General features: G+C 41.7%; 1 protein-coding gene across 4 annotated transcripts in view; it reads right to left on the reverse strand.

The window, feature by feature from the left end:
* Positions 1-20,334, reverse strand: part of PATJ (PATJ crumbs cell polarity complex component) — a 427,780-nt gene that overhangs the window by 101,304 nt on the left and 306,142 nt on the right. For 2 of the 4 annotated variants that reach the window (XM_030912915.1, XM_030912914.1), the window contains exons 31-32: positions 13,217-13,309; positions 5,149-5,205 (exon numbers count right to left, since the gene is read on the reverse strand). In XM_030912915.1, coding sequence (XP_030768775.1) covers positions 5,149-5,205; positions 13,217-13,309 — 150 coding nt within the window. The remainder of the gene's footprint in view (positions 1-5,148; positions 5,206-13,216; positions 13,310-20,334) is intronic. The other 2 variants (XM_010370672.2, XM_010370673.2) reach the window with 1 other exon arrangement.

Below are 20,334 nucleotides of genomic sequence, written 5' to 3' on the forward strand. Positions count from 1 at the left end.
CTTTTCTCCAGAGACTTTCCTGAAGGAAATAGACCTGAATGTAAAATCTACAGCCTTTTTTATCACCAAGAAAAGGAAATTTATCATGTACGCAAATCTCAAGTGGTTTTCAGGAATACAAGATATAAAGAACAATGAGCTGTGAAAAATGCCACATATTTGAATGCACTTGAACTCTGCCATTGGCAATTTGCATACTGTCACAAAAGAGAAGCCAGTGCTGACTCAGTCACACTTTCCTGCTCCTTAGAGGGAATTCCTAGACTGTTGCTATAGATGCATTTTTCATGTTGCAGCTGAAACAGAAAAAAAGATTTGCACAGTGACATCTGCTCCCAATAGCAAACCAGAAATCTAGCAGTTGATAGAGTGCAAACTGGGGGCAAAACTCGATTTTAAGCATACAGTTCAAGATCTCATTTTAAAAATGAGTAGGATATAACACCTGGGAATTCTAGCCTAGAAGTAAGACCTAACAAGAAGCCCATAATCATTAGAAACACATTTTAAGCTATTTTTTCATACTTGGATACCAGCACTTTAAAAACACTTGTGAGGGCCCAGCGCGGTGGCTCATGCCTGTAATCCCAGCACTTTGGGAGGCCGAGGAGGGCAGATCACTTGAGCTCAGGAGTTCAAGACCAGCCTGGCCAACGTGGTGAAAGCTCATCTTTACTTAAAATACAAAAAAAAAATTAACTGCGCATGGTGACGCACACCTGTAATCCCAGCTACTCATGTGGCTGAGGCAGGAGAATCGCTTGAACCTGGGAGATGGAGGTTGCAGTTAGCTGAGATTGTGCCACTGCACTCCAGCCTGGGCAATAGAGTGAGACTTGGTCTAAAAAAAAAAAAAAGCATTATGGTTCATACCCCAATTATACTTCAAAAGTCATTAAGTCCATAAGATTAAAAACAAAAACCATATTATCATCTTAGTAGACTCGGAAAAAGCTTTCAATAAAATCCAACATACCGTCGTGATAAAAACCCTTAACAAACTAGGCATCGTAGGAACGTATCTCAAAATACTAACAGCCATCTTTGACAAACTCACAGCCAACATCATATTGATTGTGTAAAAACTGGAAGCATTCCTCTTTAAGAACTCTTAAGAACTCTTATGTTCCAACAAGACAAGGATGCCCACTCTCACCACTCCTATTCAACATAGTACTGGAAGGGCTGGCCAGAGCAACCAGGCAAGAGAAAGAAATAAAAGGCATTCAAATAGGAAAATAAAAAGCCAAATTCTCTCCTTTCACTGAAGATATGATTCTGTAACTAAAAAACCCTAAAGACTCTGCCAAAAGACTACCAGAACTGATAAATGACTTCAGTGAAGTTTCAAGATACAAAATCAGTGAACAAAAATCAGTAGTAGTTCTATACACCAAATACATTCAAGCTGAGAGCCAAATCAGGAATGCAATCCCATTTACAATAGCCACACACAAAAAATACCTAGGGATACATTTAACCAAGGAGGTGAAAGAGCTCTATAAGGAGAACTACAAAACACAGCTGAAAGAAATCAGAGATGACACAAACAAATGGAAAAACATTCTATGCTCATGGACTGGATGAATCAATATTGTTAAAATGGCTATACTGCCCAAAGCAATCTATGCATTCAATGCTATTTCTGTCAAACTACCAATATCATTTTTCACAAAAGTAGGAAAAGCTATCCTAAAATCTGTATGGCACCAAAAAAGGGCCTGAAGAGCCAAAGCAATGTTAAGGAAAAAAAAAATGAAGCCAGAGGCATCTCATTATCTGACTTCAAACTATACTATACAGCTATAATGACTAAAACAGCATGGTACTGGCACAAAAACAGACATTCAGGGCAATGGAACAGAATAGAGAACACAGACACAAAGTTGCACACCTACAACCAACTGATCTTTGCCAAAGTCGACAAAAAGAAGAAATGTGGAAAGGACCCCCCCATTCAATAAATTGTGCTGGGAAAACCAGCTATTCATTTGCGAAGAATGAAACTGGATCTCCTTCTAGTACCACATATAAAAGTTAACTCAAGATGGATTAAAGACTTAAATTAAGACCTACAAGTATAAAAATCCTAGAAGAAAACCTAGGAAATGTCCTTCTGTACATCAGCCTTCACAAAGAATTTATGACTAAGTGCTCAGAAACAATTGCAACCAAAACAAAAATTGACAAGTGGGACCTAATAAATAAAGTAAAGAGTTTCTGCACAGCAAAAGAAACTATCAACAGAGTAAACAGACAACCTACAGAATAGAAGAAAATATTCATAAACTACGCATCCAACAAAGGACTAATATCCAGAATCCATAAGGAACTTCAACAAATCAACAAGCAAAAAACAACCATATTAAATAGAGGCAAAGGCAAAGGACAAGAACACACTCTTCTGGAAAGAAGACATACACCTGGACACAGTGTCTCACGCCTGTAATCTCTGCACTTTGGGAGGCCAAGCAAGGAGGATCACTTCAGGCTAAGAGTTCAAGATCAACCTGGACAATAAAGTGAGACCCCACCTCTACAAAAAATTTAAAAATTAGCCAAATGTGGTGGTGTGCCTATAGTTCCAACTACTTGGGAGGCTGATGTGGGAGGATTGCTTTTGCCCAGGAGTTCAAGGTTCCTATGAGCTATGACCATACCACTGCACTCCAGCCTGGGAAACAGAGTGAGACCCTGTTAAAAAAGAAAAAAAAGAAAAAAAAAAAAAAAAAAGAAGACGACATAGAAGCAGCCAACCAACATATGAAAAAATGCTCAACATTGATAATCACCAGAGAAACGCAAATCAAAACTCATACCAGTCTAAATGGCTGCTATTAAAAAGTCAAAAAATAACAGATGTTAGTGAGGCTATGGAGAAAAAGGAACTCTTATATGCTATTGGTGGGAATGTAAATTAGTTCAGCCTCTGTGACAAGCACTTTGGAGATTTCTCAAAGAACTAAAAATAGAACTATCATTCAACCCGGCAATCCCATTACTGGTTATATACCCAAAGGAAAATAAGTCATTCTACCAGAAAGACACCTGCGTTCATATGTTCATTGCCACACTACTCACAATAGCAAAGACATGGAATCAACCTAGGTGCCCATCAACAGTGGACTGGATAAAGAAAATGTGTAAGGCTGGGCACGGTGGCTCACGCCTATAATCCCAGCACTTTGGGAGGCCAAGGCGGGTGGATCACGAGGTCAGGAGATCAAGACCATTCTGGCTAACACGGTGAAACCCCATCTCTACTAAAAATACAAAAAATTAGCTGGGCATGGTGGCGGGCGCCTGTAGTCCCAGCTACTCGGGAGGCTGAGGCAGGAGAATGGTGTGAACCTGGTAGGTAGAGCTTGCAGTGAGCCGAGACCGCGCCACTGCACTCCAGCCTGGGTGACAGGGTGAGACTCCGTCTCAAAAAAAAAAAAAAAAGGAAAGAAAATTGGTGCATACACATCATGAAATACTATACAGCCATAAAAAATACTCAACAAAATCATGTTCTTTGCCACAACATGGATGCAGCTGCAAATTAACACAGGAACAGAAAACGAAATGCTGCATGTTCTCACGTATAGTTGGGAGCTAAACATTGGGTACACATGAACATAAAGATGGGAAAAACGGACTGGGCACGGTGGATCATGCCTGTAATCCCAGCACTCTGGGATGCTGAGGTGGGTGGCTCACCTGAGATCAGGAGTTCGAGACCAGCCTGGCCAACATGACAAAACCCCGTCTCTACTAAAAATACAAAAATTAGCTGGGTGTGGTGGCGGGCGCCTGTAATCCCAGCTACTCAGGAGGCTGAGGGAGGAGAATCGCTTGAACCTGGGAGGTAATGATTGAAGAGAGCCAAGATTGCACTACTGCACTCCAGCCTGGGTGACAAGAGCGAAACTCGGCCGGGCGCGGTGGCTCAAGCCTGTAATCCCAGCACTTTGGGAGGCCGAGACGGGCGGATCACGAGGTCAGGAGATCGAGACCATCCTGGCTAACACAGTAAAACCCCGTATCTACTAAAAAAATACAAAAAAAAAACTAGCCGGATGAGGTGGCGGGCGCCTGTAGTCCCAGCTACTTGGGAGGCTGAGGCAGGAGAATGGCGTGAACCCGGGAGGCGGAGTTTGCAGTGAGCCGAGATCCGGCCACTGCACTCCAGCCTGGGCGACAGAGCGAGACTCCACCTCAAAAAAAAAAAAAAAAAAAAAAAAAGAGTGAAACTCAATCTTAAAAAAAAAAAAAAAAAAGATGGGAAAAACAGACACTGGGAACTACAAGAGGAGGCAAGGAGAGAAAGAGAGAGGCAAGGCTGAAAAACTACCTACTGGGGTCTGTACTCACACAGGTTCAATCACATCCCAAATCTCAGGATCACACAATGTGCCCTTGTAACAAACCTGCACATGTACCCCCTGTATCTAAAATAAAAGTTGAATGGCTGGGCCTAGTGGCTCACTCCTGTAATCCCAGCACTTTGGGAAGCCAAAGCAGTGGACCACCTGAGGTCAGGAGTTTGAGATCAGCCTGGCCAACATGGTGAAACCCTATCTCTACTAAAAATACAAAAATAAAATAAAAGTTGAAAGGTCTGGCGCAGTGGCTTATGACTGTAATCCCAACACTTTGGGAGGCTGAGGTGGGAGGACCACTTGAGGCCAGGAGATCGAGGCTGCTGTAAGCTATGATCTTGCCATTGCGCTCCAGCTTGGACAACAGAGAAAGACCCTGTCTCCAGGACTCTTCAGTTTATGGAGAGATTTACTTACATTATCTAATATGATCCTCACTCCCTCCCATCTACCACCACCCTATTTTCACCCATCAAGTTATGTTAGTATAGAACTGCTGAACTGAACTGAACATGGTGAAACCTATCTCTATAAAAAATACAAAAAAATTAGCCAAGTATGGTACTGTGCGCCTGTAGTCCTAGCTACTTGGGAGGCTGAGGCAGGAGAATTGCTTGAGCCCTGGAGTTCGAGGTTGCAATGAGCCATGTTTGCATCACCACACTCTGGCCTGGGTGACAGAGCAAGACCTTGTCTCAAAAAATAAATAAGAAATAAAATAAAAGTTGAAATTAAAAATAAAAAAAGTCAGCCCAGTCAAATCCATAACGCTCGGAATCCTTACCATAGCACTCACAGGCTCTAAGTCTTTGAGCACGTGCATTAACTTCTGGTCCCTCAGCTGCAAAATGGAGATGACGATAGTATTAATGCTTTCATTATGGGAAGGACAGAGATGGAGATCAATAGTTTCTGCTCAGTTCCTAACAAATAAGCATAGAATCCAGGTGGATGGTATTGCTATTATTATTGCTGTTTCTATCAGGATAAATGAGATCATTTTTTTTTTTTTTTTTTTTTTTTGTGAGGCGGAGTCTTGCCGCTCTGTCGCCCAGGCTGGAGTGCAGTGGCCGGATCTCAGCTCACCGCAAGCTCCGCCTCCCGGGCCCACGCCATTCTCCTGCCTCAGCCTCCGGAGTAGCTGGGACCACAGGCGCCCGCCACAGCGCCCGGCTAATTTTTTTTGTATTTTTAGTAGAGACGGGGTTTCACCATGTTAGCCAGGATGGTCTCGATCTCCTGACCTTGTGATCCGCCCGCCTCAGCCTCCCAAAGTGCTGGGATTACAGGCGTGAGCCACCGCGCCCGGCGAGATCATATTTTAAAGTGCCCATTATAGTGACAGATGTTTCTTGTTTTACAGAGACACCTAAAAACAGACAAGAATGAAGGTAATACTCTTTTCACACAAATCTGCTCTTCTTCCTGTTTCTTTTCTCAGTAAATAGCATCAACCAACCACCCAGTCAGCCATCCTTGATGTATCTGAGAATCATTTTTGCCTCCTCCCTCTTCAACTTTCATATCTACATAACCCTCAAGTCCTATCCATTCTGACCCTGTATATGTTGAAAATCTGTCCATATTTCTTTGTCCTCATGGCCAGATCCTTGGTTTCAGTCATTATTAACTTTCATCTCAGTTATTCTAACAGCTTTTTAATTCTCTTCCTGACTTCAGTTTTGACATTTTCTAATTGATTCTTTGTATTTTATATATATATAATTTTCTTTGCAAAATTGAAAATTGAACAAAGTATCTAACCGATTCTTTTTTTTTTTTTTTTTTTTTTTTTTTGAGATGGAGTCTTGCTCTCTCACCCAGGCTGGAGTGAAGTGGCGCAATCTCGGCTCACTGCAACCTCCGTCTCTTGGGTTCAAGTGATTCTCCTGCCTCACCTGGGATTACAGATGTGTGCCACCACGCCTGGCTAATTTTTGTATTTTTAGTAGACATGGGGTTTCACTATGTTGGCCAGGCTGGTCACAAACTCCTGACCTCAAGTGATCTGCCCACCTCAAACTGCCAAAGTGCTGGGATTACAGGCATGAGCAACCATGCTGGGCCTAACCGATTTTTCAAAGGGCACCCAGAAGCATCTTTTCAAAAGGTTAATCTCATCTTTATAATTCTCTGTTGAAAACCATTCCAAAGGCTTCCCTTGGTATAAAGTCCTTTCTCTTGGTCCACAAGGCCCTCTGCCAGCCAGCCCCTGCTGACTCAGTGGTTTTCACTTTCTGCTACTACATCTGCATGCCCATAGTTCTGTCTCTACGATTAGGCCAGGAAGGCAGACGTGAGGACCTACAGGTGATGCCATTAGGGAAACAGGCTGCGTTAGAGAAGAATGAAAAGGCAGGGACTGAGATAAACTCAGAGTACATAATTGAAGGGCGGCTTGGAATGCTGGTCCATTTCCAGTGGAAAATGGGAACGGGATTTTTATGGAAAATCTCCTGATTCATAAAACTTAGCTCAAACATCTTAAGAATGTTGCATAGACTAAATGAAACACATTTGTGGGCTGAATCTGACTCCTGACAACCAGCTTGTGACCTCTGCGTTAGACCAAATGTGGCATGCTCCTGGACATGAAAGCGGTCTTACTTATCTTTATATGCCTAGAGTTTGGCACGCTGCACAGATTCTAAGAAAATGTGTACTGAATAATGTTCTGTGCTCTGTGCTCTGGCACACCTACGTTTCATATAGGCAAAATCTGGTATTAATGATAGCTACCACTAACTGAGCTCTTACTGCATGCCACATGCTGTGTCAGAAATTTCACATGCGAAATCATACTTGATCCTTACAACAAAGAAGTGAGCACCATCTTCTCTAATTTTTGGATGAAGAAACATAGGCAGACAGGATAATCCCATTTCCCACAGGCAGGATCTAAGTCTGTTCAGACTTCAGAGCCCACGATTTGTATCTGACAGCCTTTTTCATCTGGAAAAGCAAGTGTTCCCAAACCATTTGGCAATACAGGTGGTAACACGTGACACTGTTTAATAAGTATGTTTAAATTTTTTATATGGATCAAATGTATTCAAGGTGGAGAGTAAAGAATGCCTCTAAAATGTTGGTATTCTAGCTGACAAGATCCCTGAAATGGTAAAATGCACGGTCAGCTACAGTGTGCATTTCCATGGCATAGCTCATTTAGGTTACTGATAAATTACTTCTGAAAACAATTCATGTTTCCTCAGGCATCTTTCTACCCTGTAAATTCTAATATCTCCACAAAGAAACTCCAAGAAGAATGCTGCCCTGAGTAGACTGGAATACCCTCATTTTTGTATTCTTGCCCTAATGGTCAGAAATTATATTTCACAATGAAAGACAACAGTAAAGACAAATACCACTGAAAATTTGAAAATCACAACATTCAGAAAATGTTGAAAAATCTAAAATGTTCTTGAGGCAGCCGTATACAAACCAGATCTGTAATGACAAGTGTCACTTGACATACAGAGTGCACTGCTGTTATGCAGTTGTACAAAATGAGGGAAGTACAGTAAGCACAACTGTTCAGGGCAATTCTAACACGGTTATCTTGGGCTCCTGGCCAAGCTCTGGGATTATGCTTGTTCTGAAGCCCCGGATGCTATGGCCATTGCCATTTAAATAGTTCTAAACCTGCATTCAGAGGAAAGCTTTAAAGAACACTTACAGACACAAGGCTTACATACTGGGGGCAAGAAACGTCAATTTATTTTACTGACAACTCTCTGTGAAACTTACCTAGTAAACCCATACATTAAGAGTCAAGCATGTTTATTTTATATGATTTTTGCAAAGACAAAACATGAGAATATATATTGTTTCTACCATCTCTTGTGGACTGCCAGAGCTGCAATCAACTCTCAACCAGGGCCTCAGTGCCCACTCTGGCCTGTTCTATCTGATGCCATACTGCAGCTACAGTGAACTTGAGAGTCATCTCTTGCAGACCTCTGTGGCCTCCCACTGCCATCAGCATGGAGATCACACTGCTTAACATGGCCTGGTTGCTGCTGACCACCCCAATTTTGCTTCCATCTCACCTATCTGGCAACCACAGACTTTCAGTTCATCAGACTCTCAGAGGCTCTAAGGTTGCCTAAAACCTTCCTTTGTTTTCTTCTTTGTCCCATTCCCAATTATTGTCAGCTTCTCCTTCAAATTCATCCCCAGGGTAGCCCTCCCTCTCAAGGTCAAATTCCCTTTTATATGCTCTCTTAGCACCAAGCAACTCTAGTTCTTAGCTTTGATTAGAGTTGAGGTTTCAGGACGGGCACAGTGGCTCACGCCTGTGATCTCAGCACTTTGGGAGGCTGAGGTGGGCAGATCACCTGAGGTCAGGAGTTCAAGACCATCCTGGTCAACATAGTGAAACCCTGTCTCTACTAAAAATATAAAAATTAGATGGACGTGGTGGCAGGTGTCTGTAATCCCAGCTACTCGGGAGGCTGAGGCAAGAGAATTACTTGAACCTAGGGGGGAGGTTGCAGTGAACTGAGATTGCGCCATTGCACTCCAGCCCGGGCAACAAGAGCAAAACTTCATCTCAAAAAAAAAAAAAAAAAAAAAGAGTTGAGGTTTCAATCTACTTGTGACATTGTTTCTCTCTCCACGAAGGCTGTAAGCAACACAAGAGAAAGCAAACTTCTGTTTATTTTCAGGAGCATCTTCCAAGGACCTAGCATCAAGTGGAGTAACAAGCAGAATGCAAGAATTTATAAGATAAAGTGAGGTTTTAATTTTGACGGACAAAGAAATTAGGCCTTATCTACTAGGGGGCAGATTATTAAACAGTTGAAAGATATTCCAAAAGGCGGATAGGATATATGTGAGTTACTTCATCATTTCTGATTGGATTTCAGTTTCCCCATTTTCCTCTTTCTCCCAGTTGTTTGCATTTTTAGCACTGAGACACAACATACCGTAACATCCACTCATCCATGGTGCACAATCCAATGCTTTTACCATCTCCAGAGCTGTGCAAACATCATCACGATCTAAGATTATAATATTTTCATAATCTCAGACCGAAAGCTCACACCCTATTACTCTCTTCACATTCTCAGTCCCAGACAACCACTAATTTACTTTCTGTCTCTGTAGATTTGCCTTATTCTGGATATTTCATCTAAATAGACGCCAGGCGTGGTGGCTCATGCCTGTAATCCTAGCACTTTGGGAGGCTGAGGCGGATGGAACACTTGAGACCAGGAGTTCCAAACCAGCCCAGCCAAGATGGTGAAACCCTGTCTCAACTAAAAATACAAAAGTTAGCCGGGCCTGGTGGTGCATGCCTGTATTCCCAGCTACTCAGGTGGCTAAGGCACGAGAATTGCTTGAACCCCAGAGGTGGAGGTTGCAGAGCAGGCAGCTAAGATAACACCACTGCACTCCAGACTGAGTGAGACTTAAAAAAAAAAAAAAAAGTGTAGTAACCTCCAATTTGAGCCCTGGCTTCAATGGGTGATTTTTTTTTTTTTTTTTTTTTTTGAGATGGAGTTTTGCTCTCTCACCCAGGCTGGAGTAAAGTGGCATGATCTTGGCTCACTGCAACCTCCGCCTCTGGGGTTTAAGTGATTCTCCTGCCTCAGCCTCCCAAGTAGCTGAGATTATAGGCACCCAACACCACGCCCAGCCAATTTTTGTATTTTTAGTAGGGATGGGGTTTCGCCATGTTGGCCAGGCTGGTCTCAAACTCCTGACCTCAGGTGATCAACCCGCCTCGGTCACAACTTTTTTTTTTGAGATAAGGTCTTACTCTGTGACCCAGGCTGGGGTGCAGGGGCATGGTCATAGCTCACTGCGGCCTCAAACTCCTGGCCTCAATTAATCCTCCCACTTTAGCCTCCTAAGTAGCTGGGATTACAAACTGGAGCCACGGTGCTTGGCTCCAAGGCAATTTATTTAACGTTTCAGTGCTTCATCTCCTACATGGAGATGATACTACTATATAACTACTATTGTTATGTGAATAAGTTAGCATGTGTTCAAGAGTTTAGAATAATATATTAACTATGATGGTGAACTTTAGGTATCCATCTGAGTGGATTAAGGGATATCTAGCTAGCTGCTAAAACACTATTTCTGGGTGTGTCTGGAAGGGTGTTTCCAGAAATGACAGGCATTTGAAGCTGTGGACCAAGCAAGGAAGACCCACCCTTATCCAGTTTGGGCAGGCACCATCCAATTGGTGGAGGGCCAGGTAGAACAAAAAGGCAGAGGAAAGGTGAATTCACTCTCTTTTCTGAAGCTGGGACACCATTTTCTCCTGCCCCTGGACATCAGAACTCCATGTTCTCCAGTCTTTGGATTGGAGAACTTCTACCAGCAGCCCCCTGGTTCTCAGGTCTTCAGACTTGAATTGAATCATGCTCCTAGATTCCCTGGTTCTCTAGTTTGCAGACAGCCTATTGTGGGACCTCTCAGGCTCCATAAATACGTGAGACGATTCCCTTAATAAATCTCTTCTCAGATATCCATATATCCTATCGGTTCTGTCTCTTCGGAGAACCCTAATACATTAGCAATTGTGCTTTTCAGGTTGAAAAATTCACTTCAGTTTTTCAAGTTATACCTTAATGTTTCACTCGGAATAGTTGTTCCTTCCATGGCTACCCCTTAATGCTTTCATCAGAATGATAGCATCATCCTCATGAACAACAACTCACTCTTTAACAGTGACTACAGCGCACTCTGGTATGGTTCTAAGTAGTAGTTTTCTGTTATCAACTCCTTTAATTTTTCCTCCCATTTTACAGAGGCATAAACTGAATCACAGAGAGAGGTTAAGTCATTTCTCTAAGGTTATAAATGTTAGCAAATAGCGGAACCAGGATTTGAACCCAATTAGTCTAGCTCTAGTGATTGCACTCCTACTAATTTAATTATACTGCTTCAAAATAGTATATTATATAAACATAGTTATTCTGAACATTATAAACACATAAGTTTATATCGAAAAGATTAAAATCTTTAATTCAAGTTCTTTTCAAAAGGCTTCTAACAGGCTCTCATCTAGACTTCTGAAATAGATACCAGACACTTCCCTGCCTCCAGTCTCACAATCAGAATCTATGTTTCACAAACCATCACCTGATCTACAAAAAAGTTATTTCCCCCTTGAAAAATATTTTAGAGAAATGGAATACCTTCTGAAATTATTATAAACTCCTTGGCTATGCAACTGGGGCTACTGAGATACAGACAAAAGCCAACCAACTGAATATACTGAAAATAGCACTGGAGTATGCATAGGCCACGGCTTAGCCTCAGCTCTGAAAACAACATTTTTTTTTTTGACACAGGGTTTCATCTGTCACCCAGGCTGGAGTGCAGTGGCACAATCACAGCTTACTGCCACCTCAACGTCCCAGGTCCAAGTAATCCTCCCACTTCAGCCTCTTGAGTAGCTGAGACTACAGGTGCTTGCTACCACACTCAGCTAATTTCTTCTTCTTTTTTTTTTTGAATAAAAATGGGGTCTCACAATGTTGCCTAGGCTGGTCTTGAACTAGGTTTGTCTTGAATTAATACTTCATTATAAGACAACAACATTTATGTATATGTTAGGTTGAACCATATGAAATTTTTACCTACCAAAATGGCAATTTCATATGATTCAATCCAACATTTTGCTAACTGATGTACTGTCTGTCTTCCTTCCCCCTCCAACTGTGGAATGAGCTCATGAGGGGAGGCATTTTTGTATGCTTTGTTCACTGTTGTATCTTCAGTACCTGGAACATAGTGGTATTTGGTAAATATTTGTTGGATGAATAAAATGAATTTACTAAGCTCTATTTGCTCTATATTATTCTGTATGATTTATATTTTATAGCCTCTTTGTTTCCTAATAGCATCCTAATTACTGTCATTCCTCAACTGAGGAAACTGAAGTTTGGTAGGTCAAGTGACTTCTCCAAGACACCTTTTTTTTTTTTTTTTTTTTTTTTTTTAAGATGGAGTTTCGCTCTTGTTGCCCAGGCTGGAGTGCAATGGCATGATCTCAGCTCACCGCAACCTCCGTCTCCCAGGTTCAAGTGATTGTCCTGCCTCAGCCTCCCAGGTAGCTGGGATTACAGGCAAGCACCACCATGCCTGGCAAATTTTGTATTTTTAGTAGAGATGGGGTTTCTCCATGTTGGTCAGGCTGGTCTTGAACTCCCGGCCTCAGGTGATCCTCCCATCTCGGCCTCCCAAAGTGCTGGGATTACAGGCATGAGCCACTGTGCCCGGCCAAACACTCTTAAATAATACTTTATGCCAGGCCATTTATAGTTATGCCATAAAAGTTGTTCAAATTCAGGCTATCTTTCCTTTCTGAACTAGAACATGCATAGATTCTACTGAAAACAGTGATTAAGAAACTCCAGGACGAGAAGGAGAGACAGTGGGTAAGGGAGGGAACAGAGTAGAAAAAGACAGACACTAGTCAATGGGTTTGGGAAAGCCTGCAGTTGGTGAAGTGCAGTATGAAACGTTGTCTAAAAAGGACCCTCAGGCCTCCAGGCCCTCTGCCTCTTCAACCGTCTTGACACTTGCAACCCTGTCACTGGTGTGGCTTACTTGGGAACTGGGAGTAGATGATGGATGACTTTTACCTTTGGCCTACACATGAGCCTGGCTGGGACTACCAGACTCTTCCAGGAAGCAAGAGAGTAGTCTCACTCTTTTTACCATTTCCTCTGTGGATGAAATCGGGGACCCCTACCTACAAAATTCTGTTGCTTTAAAAGACTTTCCCCTAACCTGACTATGGAGATACAGTGCCAAAAAGAACAAGTTAACATTCCTAAGTGATACATTCCTAAACAGAACACAGGATGAAAAATACTCAAGATTCTCACCAGTTTGAAGCTTTCACTTTCAGGCAATTGTTTAATACCAACTTCGAGGCTCCCATCTTCCTCACTACTAACAGGTTCAGTGCCGCTCTGATCCTATGGAACGTTAAAAAGAAAATGGCAAAGATGTCATTCTTCACTCACACTCCCTCGAATTGTACACATACTCACTGTCATTTGCTCATTGTATGGTTGTGGTGGACATTGTTTCCTCTGAGGAAGCCTTTTCTGTTTTCTCTCTCTCTAGCAGAAGACTGTTTTGCTGTCGTTGTTTCAGGTATCTATCTCTGCTGCTCACACACAGGCCTTAGGGAAAGCCGGTCCCTATCCTCTGTTTCAGGTGTAGGCCTGATTGCCTAGGATAGTCTTATTCTTTTCCCAATGATTTTGTCAGGAATGGGCAGATCAGGAATAGATTTTGTCAGTTCTGGCCAGTGAAATATAAGGAGAGGTTTGCTGGAGATGCGTGGAAAAGTTCTTCCTTAATCTTAAGAGAGCCGCAAAAAGTCCTTATACCTCCCAAATTAACAAGCGAGCATGAGCCCAAGTTTCCATGGACAGCTGTGCCATGATGACGAGGGAACCAGCCTTAGGATAAGGCTGACCCTGTGGGTTACAAAGCAAAGGTAGAGATAGAAAGAATTGGTTCTGTGATGGCAAAACTAGGTCACCGGACTGAGCAAACTTGGAGCCCAGCCTTATCCTTAACCACTTTCTGTGAGAGCTAATACATTTCCTATTGCTTTAGCCAGTTTGAGTTAGCCATTCTGTTACCTCCAGCCCAAGCTTTCTCACTGAGTCAGTTGACTGTATTTTGTATATGACTAAACTGCTTGAGATAAGAGACGGGGTTTATCTCGTTGATTTCTTTTTTTTTTTATTTAATAAAAAATAATGTTTCTTTAAAATTTAATCCACAATTTTTTGTTGTTGTTGGGGGAGACAGTCTTGCTCTATCGCCTAGGCTGAAGTGCAGTGGCATGACCTCCGCTCACTGCAACCTTCGCCTTCCAGGTTCAAGTGATTCTTGTGCCTCAGCCTCCTCAGTAGCTGGGACTACAGGTGCATGCCACCACACCAGCTAATTGTTGTGTTTTTAGTAGATGGGGTTTTGCTATGTTGGCCAGACTGATCTCAAACTCCTGACCTCAAGTGATCTGCCTGCCTCAGCTTCTCAAAGTGTGTCTTGTTGATTTCTGAAATCAAGTCCCATCACCATGCCTGGCACGTGGAAACCACCTAACACTGATGGAACTAATGAATGCACTGAGTACTTGTTTTCTTTCGTGACTTTTTCCTGCAGAATCCTGAAAGTATGTATTTACATAAATGAGACACCTGGCAATAATACATACCACTAAAAATCTAAAACATAGTAGGTATCTCCTCAATTGAATTATGACATATTAAATGTTATAGTTAACTAACTAGAAGTTACTTTACTTTCTGGGGGTATATAAGGAAGGATAAGAATGATAAATGGAATATCCACATTGTACTTACCTGGACTTTTATTTTTAATCACCACCATCCTGGGATTACTACAAATTTGGCTGAAATAGTTTATAGGGAAAATAGTTTTGATTTTGAGACATTTAATCTCACTCATAATTTGATGCAATTAAAGCAAAGAGAGCAATCTTTCAACTATCAAATAGACAACAAAATAGGAAAAGAACATTCAATATTGGTAATGTCAGGGAGAGAGGAATTTTTATACATCACTGAGTGAATGTAAATTAAGATAATCTTTTCAGAAAAAAACATACTCTGTGTGTGTGTATGTGTGTGTGTGTGTATGTGTGTGTGTGTGATTGCTTACTTCTGGGGAATGGAATTGGGGAATGGGTGATTTTGCATTAATTATTTCTATACCGTTTCATTAGAGGAGAATTATCACATACAATTGCATATTTAAACATAAAGTAAGGGGAGACTGAGAAACACCTAAAAGAAGAAAAAAAAATTAAAGAAAACAAGCAGCATGGACTTTAGAATTGCACAGATTTGGGTTCAAATCTCAACTTTGCCACTTAGAATTATATGACTTGGGGCAAGTTGCTTTCAAACCTGAGTACAGGTTAAGGATCCCTTGTCCGAAACGCTTGGAAATGTTTTGGACTTCAAATTTTTTCAGATTTTGGAATGTTTGAATTATACTTACCAGCTGAGCATCCCAAAACCAAAATGAAAAATCTGAAATCCAAAATGCTTCAATGGGCATTTCTTTGGAGTATCATGTTAGTGCTCAACAAGTTTCAGATTTTGGAGCATTTCTAACTTCAAATTTGGGATGCTCAACCTGTAACTTAACTTGTTTTTAAAGTGCAGATAAAATACCAGATTAAAAATGCTACCCTATAAGTTTGCTTTAAAAGATTAATGATTTAATATGTAAAACATCTATTTGCATAACACCAGGTACAGTTAACTTTTGTTTCTAGCTTTTAAATATAATTTACTATTTTATTTTCTTTCTTTCTTTTTTTTTTTTTGAGACAGAGTCTCGCTCTGTCACCCAGGCTAGAGTGCAGTGGCATGATCTCGGCTCACTGCAACTTCCGTCTCCTGGGTTCAAGCGATTCTCCTGCCTCAGCCTCCTGAGTAGCTGGGATTACAGGTGCCCATCACCACGCCCAGCTAATTTTTGTATTTTTAGTAGAGACGGGGTTTCGCCATGTTGGCCAGGCTGGGCTCAAACTCCTGACCTCAAGTGATTCACCCACCTCAGCCTCCCAGAGTGCTGGGATTACAGGCGTGAGCCACCATGCCTGGTCTTTTCTTTCTCTGTTTCCATGTGAATTTGACAGAGCTGTTTCTAGCTTTTTGTTGAAGCAGACTCTTTATTCTTGCACTATCTCATATAGTCTTCCTAATAACCTGCTATGGGTATGTATCACCATGATCCCAATTCATAAATGAGGATAATGATACATTTTAAATAACTTGCTAAACAACTCCAGGTAGCAAAAGGTAGATCCAAGAGTCAAAGCTGGGAAAGGGTCATGCTAGGCCCTCAATAAATGATGCTCTCATTTCTCTCTCATTCTTCCTTTTCAGTATTGAGTGTTGACAACTGATCTTACAGAAGATAAGACTCACAATCTTTCAAAAAATTATTGTTAATAGACCATGGATTTTTAAAAACATGTCTTAGCATTTTTTTAATCAGAAAATTGTATTAGATAGAACATCCTCTTCTCAGTGAATTTTGATAATCAAGGAGTTACCATGTAAAATAAACATACCCAAGTTAATACATCTTGAAAACATACAGATTTTCAGCATTTTTGACAGTGGTAATGTAAGTTTTAGAAACAGAAATTCTGAACAAATGAATTACTCTTTAAAAATCAGTATTTATGGAAAACTTGTAATGTCCAAATGCCTTAGTGTGTCTAGTTCTGCAAGCTGTGGGAGCCCCTGAAGAAGGCCTGGCGAGGTTATGGTGGCCAAGTGGAGCATTGAAATAGTCAACGTTGGGCCGGGTGTGGTGGCTCATGCCTATAATCTCAGCACTTTGGGAGGTTGAGGCAGGTGGATCACGAAGTCAGGAGTTCAAGTGACCAAGATGGTGAAACCCTGTCTCTACTAAAAATACGAAAAAATTAGCAGGCGAGGTGGTGGGTGCCTGTAACCCCAGATACTCAGGAGGCTGAGGCAGGAGAATCCCTTGCACCTGGGAGGTGGAGGTTGTGGTGAGCTGATATCATGCCACTGCATTCCAGCCTGGGCGACAGAGAGAGACTTTGTCTAAAAAAAAAAAAAAAATAGCCAATGTTTGTAACTGCAGCACATTAGACTGTAGAACAAGCCCACAGGTTCCGTTAGTAACCCTGCAAATGGCCACCACCTCTGGTCTCAGATGACAGAGATTCTCACCTGAAGAGGGGTCAGCTGAAACCATTCATCTAATTATGCACATGTCTCCTTAGGGAAAGGAAAGTGTTCCTTAAATAAATTAGAGGAATCTTTACTTTTATATTTCTCAGCAATATGCATATTGAAGATGAGATATTCTTGGTCTTTATAAAATGAATACTAAAGTAGAGGAGAAAACAGCTGTTTAAGGGATGCGTCAACTTGTAAAATTTAAGAAAACATGGGCAAAGCAGTCTAGGTTCCAAATAGTCTATGCATCCTTTAAGATGTGAATAGAAACAAAAAATGTCCTCTATGTTTACACCACATCCCACACTTAGAAACTAGAGGATCAAATGAAGCAGAATTTATCATTCAAAGCCAGGTCTCAAATGCCACTTGTTCCATTGTATCTTTTCCTTCTTAGCTGGGGGACATGTCTTCTTCCTCTAAATTCTAACATTCTACTTGAACCTCCTCTGTCACTTAACATTCATCTCTTTCGTATCCTAATTATGTATGTGCAGAACTGATCTCCCTGATGGGACTGAAAGGTCCTTGAATTGAGCATCTGGGCCTCATGCATTCCCATTGCCTGATTCATTTTTCACTCTAGGTTTGTTTTACTTCAAATTCCATACTCCTTTTAACGGTACTACGTCTCCCCTCTTTTCTTCTTAGTCTGAGATGACTCCAGAGGAGGGTTTGAAGTCCAAATCTAGATGGAGTTGGGAGTCAGGCAAAAAGGAAGTTGGAATTGAGGGAGGATAGCAATAAAGCATTTACTTTCTAGGAGAGCTAAAGTTTGTAACAGTTTAATGTTTACATTAATGTCACATCACAAGGAGAGCTAAAGTTGTAATGTTTATGCTAAAATTAGGTACAGAACACAACAATGTGGATCCCTTCCTTCCTCCCTCCCTCTTTCTTTTCTTTTGTCTTTTTTCTTTTCTTTCTCTTCTCTCTCCTTCCCTCCTTCCTTTCTTCCTCTCTTTTTTCCTTTTCCTCCTTCCTCTCTTCTCTTTTCCTTTTCCTCCTTCCTTCCTTTCTTTTCCTTTTCCTCCTTCCTTCCTTTCCCTCCCTCCCTCCCTCCCCTCCCTTCCTTCCTTCCTTCCTTTCTTCCTTTTTCTTCACCATCTCACTCTGTCACCCAGGCTGGAGTGCAGTGGCATGATCACAGCTCACTGCAGCCTCGACCTCTTGGGCCCAGGTGATCCTCCCACCTCAGCCTCCCAAGTAGCTGGGACTACATGTGTGCACCACCACGCCTGGGTAATTTTTTGCATTTTTTGTAGAGACGAGGTTTCACCATGTTGCCTTGTCTGGTCTTGAATTCCTGAGCTCAAGCACTCCTCCCGCCGTAGCCTCCCAAAGTGCTAGGATTACAGGCGTGAGTCCCCGTGCCTGGCCATAACAATGTGGATTCTGCTCTGAGAACAGAATGGCTCATGAGGTAAGGAGTCTTCAAAATACTGAACTCACCAGGAGCTTGGAAAAGAGCAAACAGTCTGAGATGCGAAAGGGAAAACAGGTCAGCAGCATGATTTCTAAGGCACAAGTGAATTAGAGTGGTTTGAGGACCATCTGGCTGACAGATGGGGGCCAGCTGACACCCAAGATGACTCAGCTAATCCGGATGGCTGGGTGTTCCTGTCATCTCTTGCTGATCTTCAAACCACCTGTCCAAAGCTGTCTGCTCAGTCAAGCGACTTAAGGAGAACGACCTCTCCCCATGAGACCACAGTCAGTGGATTCCACAGTGAATTATGTTTTGTAGATGAACAAACAGAAAAGGCAAGACTTGTAAGGTCTGTGGATCGACCCCCACCGAGGTTAGTCTTTTTCAGACCTTCGGGAAGTTCCAAATTCCCTCCCCTGGGCTCTCCCAAAATCTTCCACATAAGTGATTGCAGAAGCGATAACCCTTATTATTTTAAACTCTCTGTTTTTTTTTTTTATACTCACCATTTGTCTATAGTTTTCTTCAAACTGAACAGTGAAATCTTGATAGCAATAATGCTATTTTATTTGAGAGTAGACTTTCAATAAAAGTTAAATTCGTTAAGGATGTTATTGTGGATTGAAAAACCATTTCCTTTTTTTTTTTTTTTTTTGAGATGGAGTTTCACTCTTGTTGCCCAGGCTGGAGTGCAATGGCACCATCTCAGCTCACTGCAACCTCTGCCTCCCAGGTTCAAGTGATTCTCCTGCCTCAGCCTCCCGAATAGCCGGGATGACAGGCATGCGCCACCATACCTGGTTAATTTTGTATTTTTAGTAGAGACGGGGTTTCTCCATGGTGGTCAGGCTGGTCTCAAACTCCCGACCTCAGGTGATCTGCCTGCCTTGGCCTCCCAAAGTGCTGAGATTACAGGCATGAGCCACCACACCCGGCCAAAAAAACATTTCTAATTAGATAAATGTTCAGTAGTCTTGTTCCCTACCCTGTTTTCTCATTTAACATAACAAGAGTATACTAGTATATACAACTGTTTTCCTTTTCATTGATTTAAAATGATACTAAGCAAAGTAAATTTTAAAAAAATAGCAATTATAACTCCCTAATAGGATTGAAATTTTTTTAAAAAATAAAACTTATGTTTAATGCAAATTTTGTCAATCCCATATTTTCTTCCTTTTTTTTTTTTTGAGACTGAGTCTCACTCTGTCGCCCAGGCTGGTGTACAGTGGTATGATCTCGGCTCACTGCAACCTCCGCCTCCTGGGTTCAAGCGATTCTCTAGCCTCAGCCTCCCGAGTAGCTGAGATTACAGGTGTGTGCCACCACACCCAGCTAATTTTTATATATTTTTAGTAGAGAGGGGGTTTTGCCATGCTGGCCAGACTGGTCTTGAACTCCTGACCTCAGATGATCCACCTGCCTTGGCCTCCCAGAGTGTTGGGATTACAGGCGTGAGCCACCATGCCTGGCCCATTCCCATAATTTCTAAATCCAATGTTCTTTTAGAAAACACACAAAATAATTTTAGTCTCATTGCCAACCTAAATTCACAAATATTTCTTTCTGCAAAGCCTTGTTTACCTGATGGGACAAACTGAATTTCTTTCTTCTAACCCCAAACATGAGCTTATTTACTAGGCTGCTCAGAATTCTAGAAAAGCCAGGCAAAATTAAAATAAAATGGAAATTATGCTAATGGAACTCCCTATGTGATCAACCTCCATGATCTTTATGAGGCCTGTTGCATCTCAGTTAGTACTTAAAAAAGCACAACTTCTAAGAAAATAAAAAGGAGGTC

This window comes from Rhinopithecus roxellana, chromosome 12, assembly GCF_007565055.1.
Source record: "Rhinopithecus roxellana isolate Shanxi Qingling chromosome 12, ASM756505v1, whole genome shotgun sequence".
NCBI lineage: Eukaryota > Metazoa > Chordata > Mammalia > Primates > Cercopithecidae > Rhinopithecus > Rhinopithecus roxellana.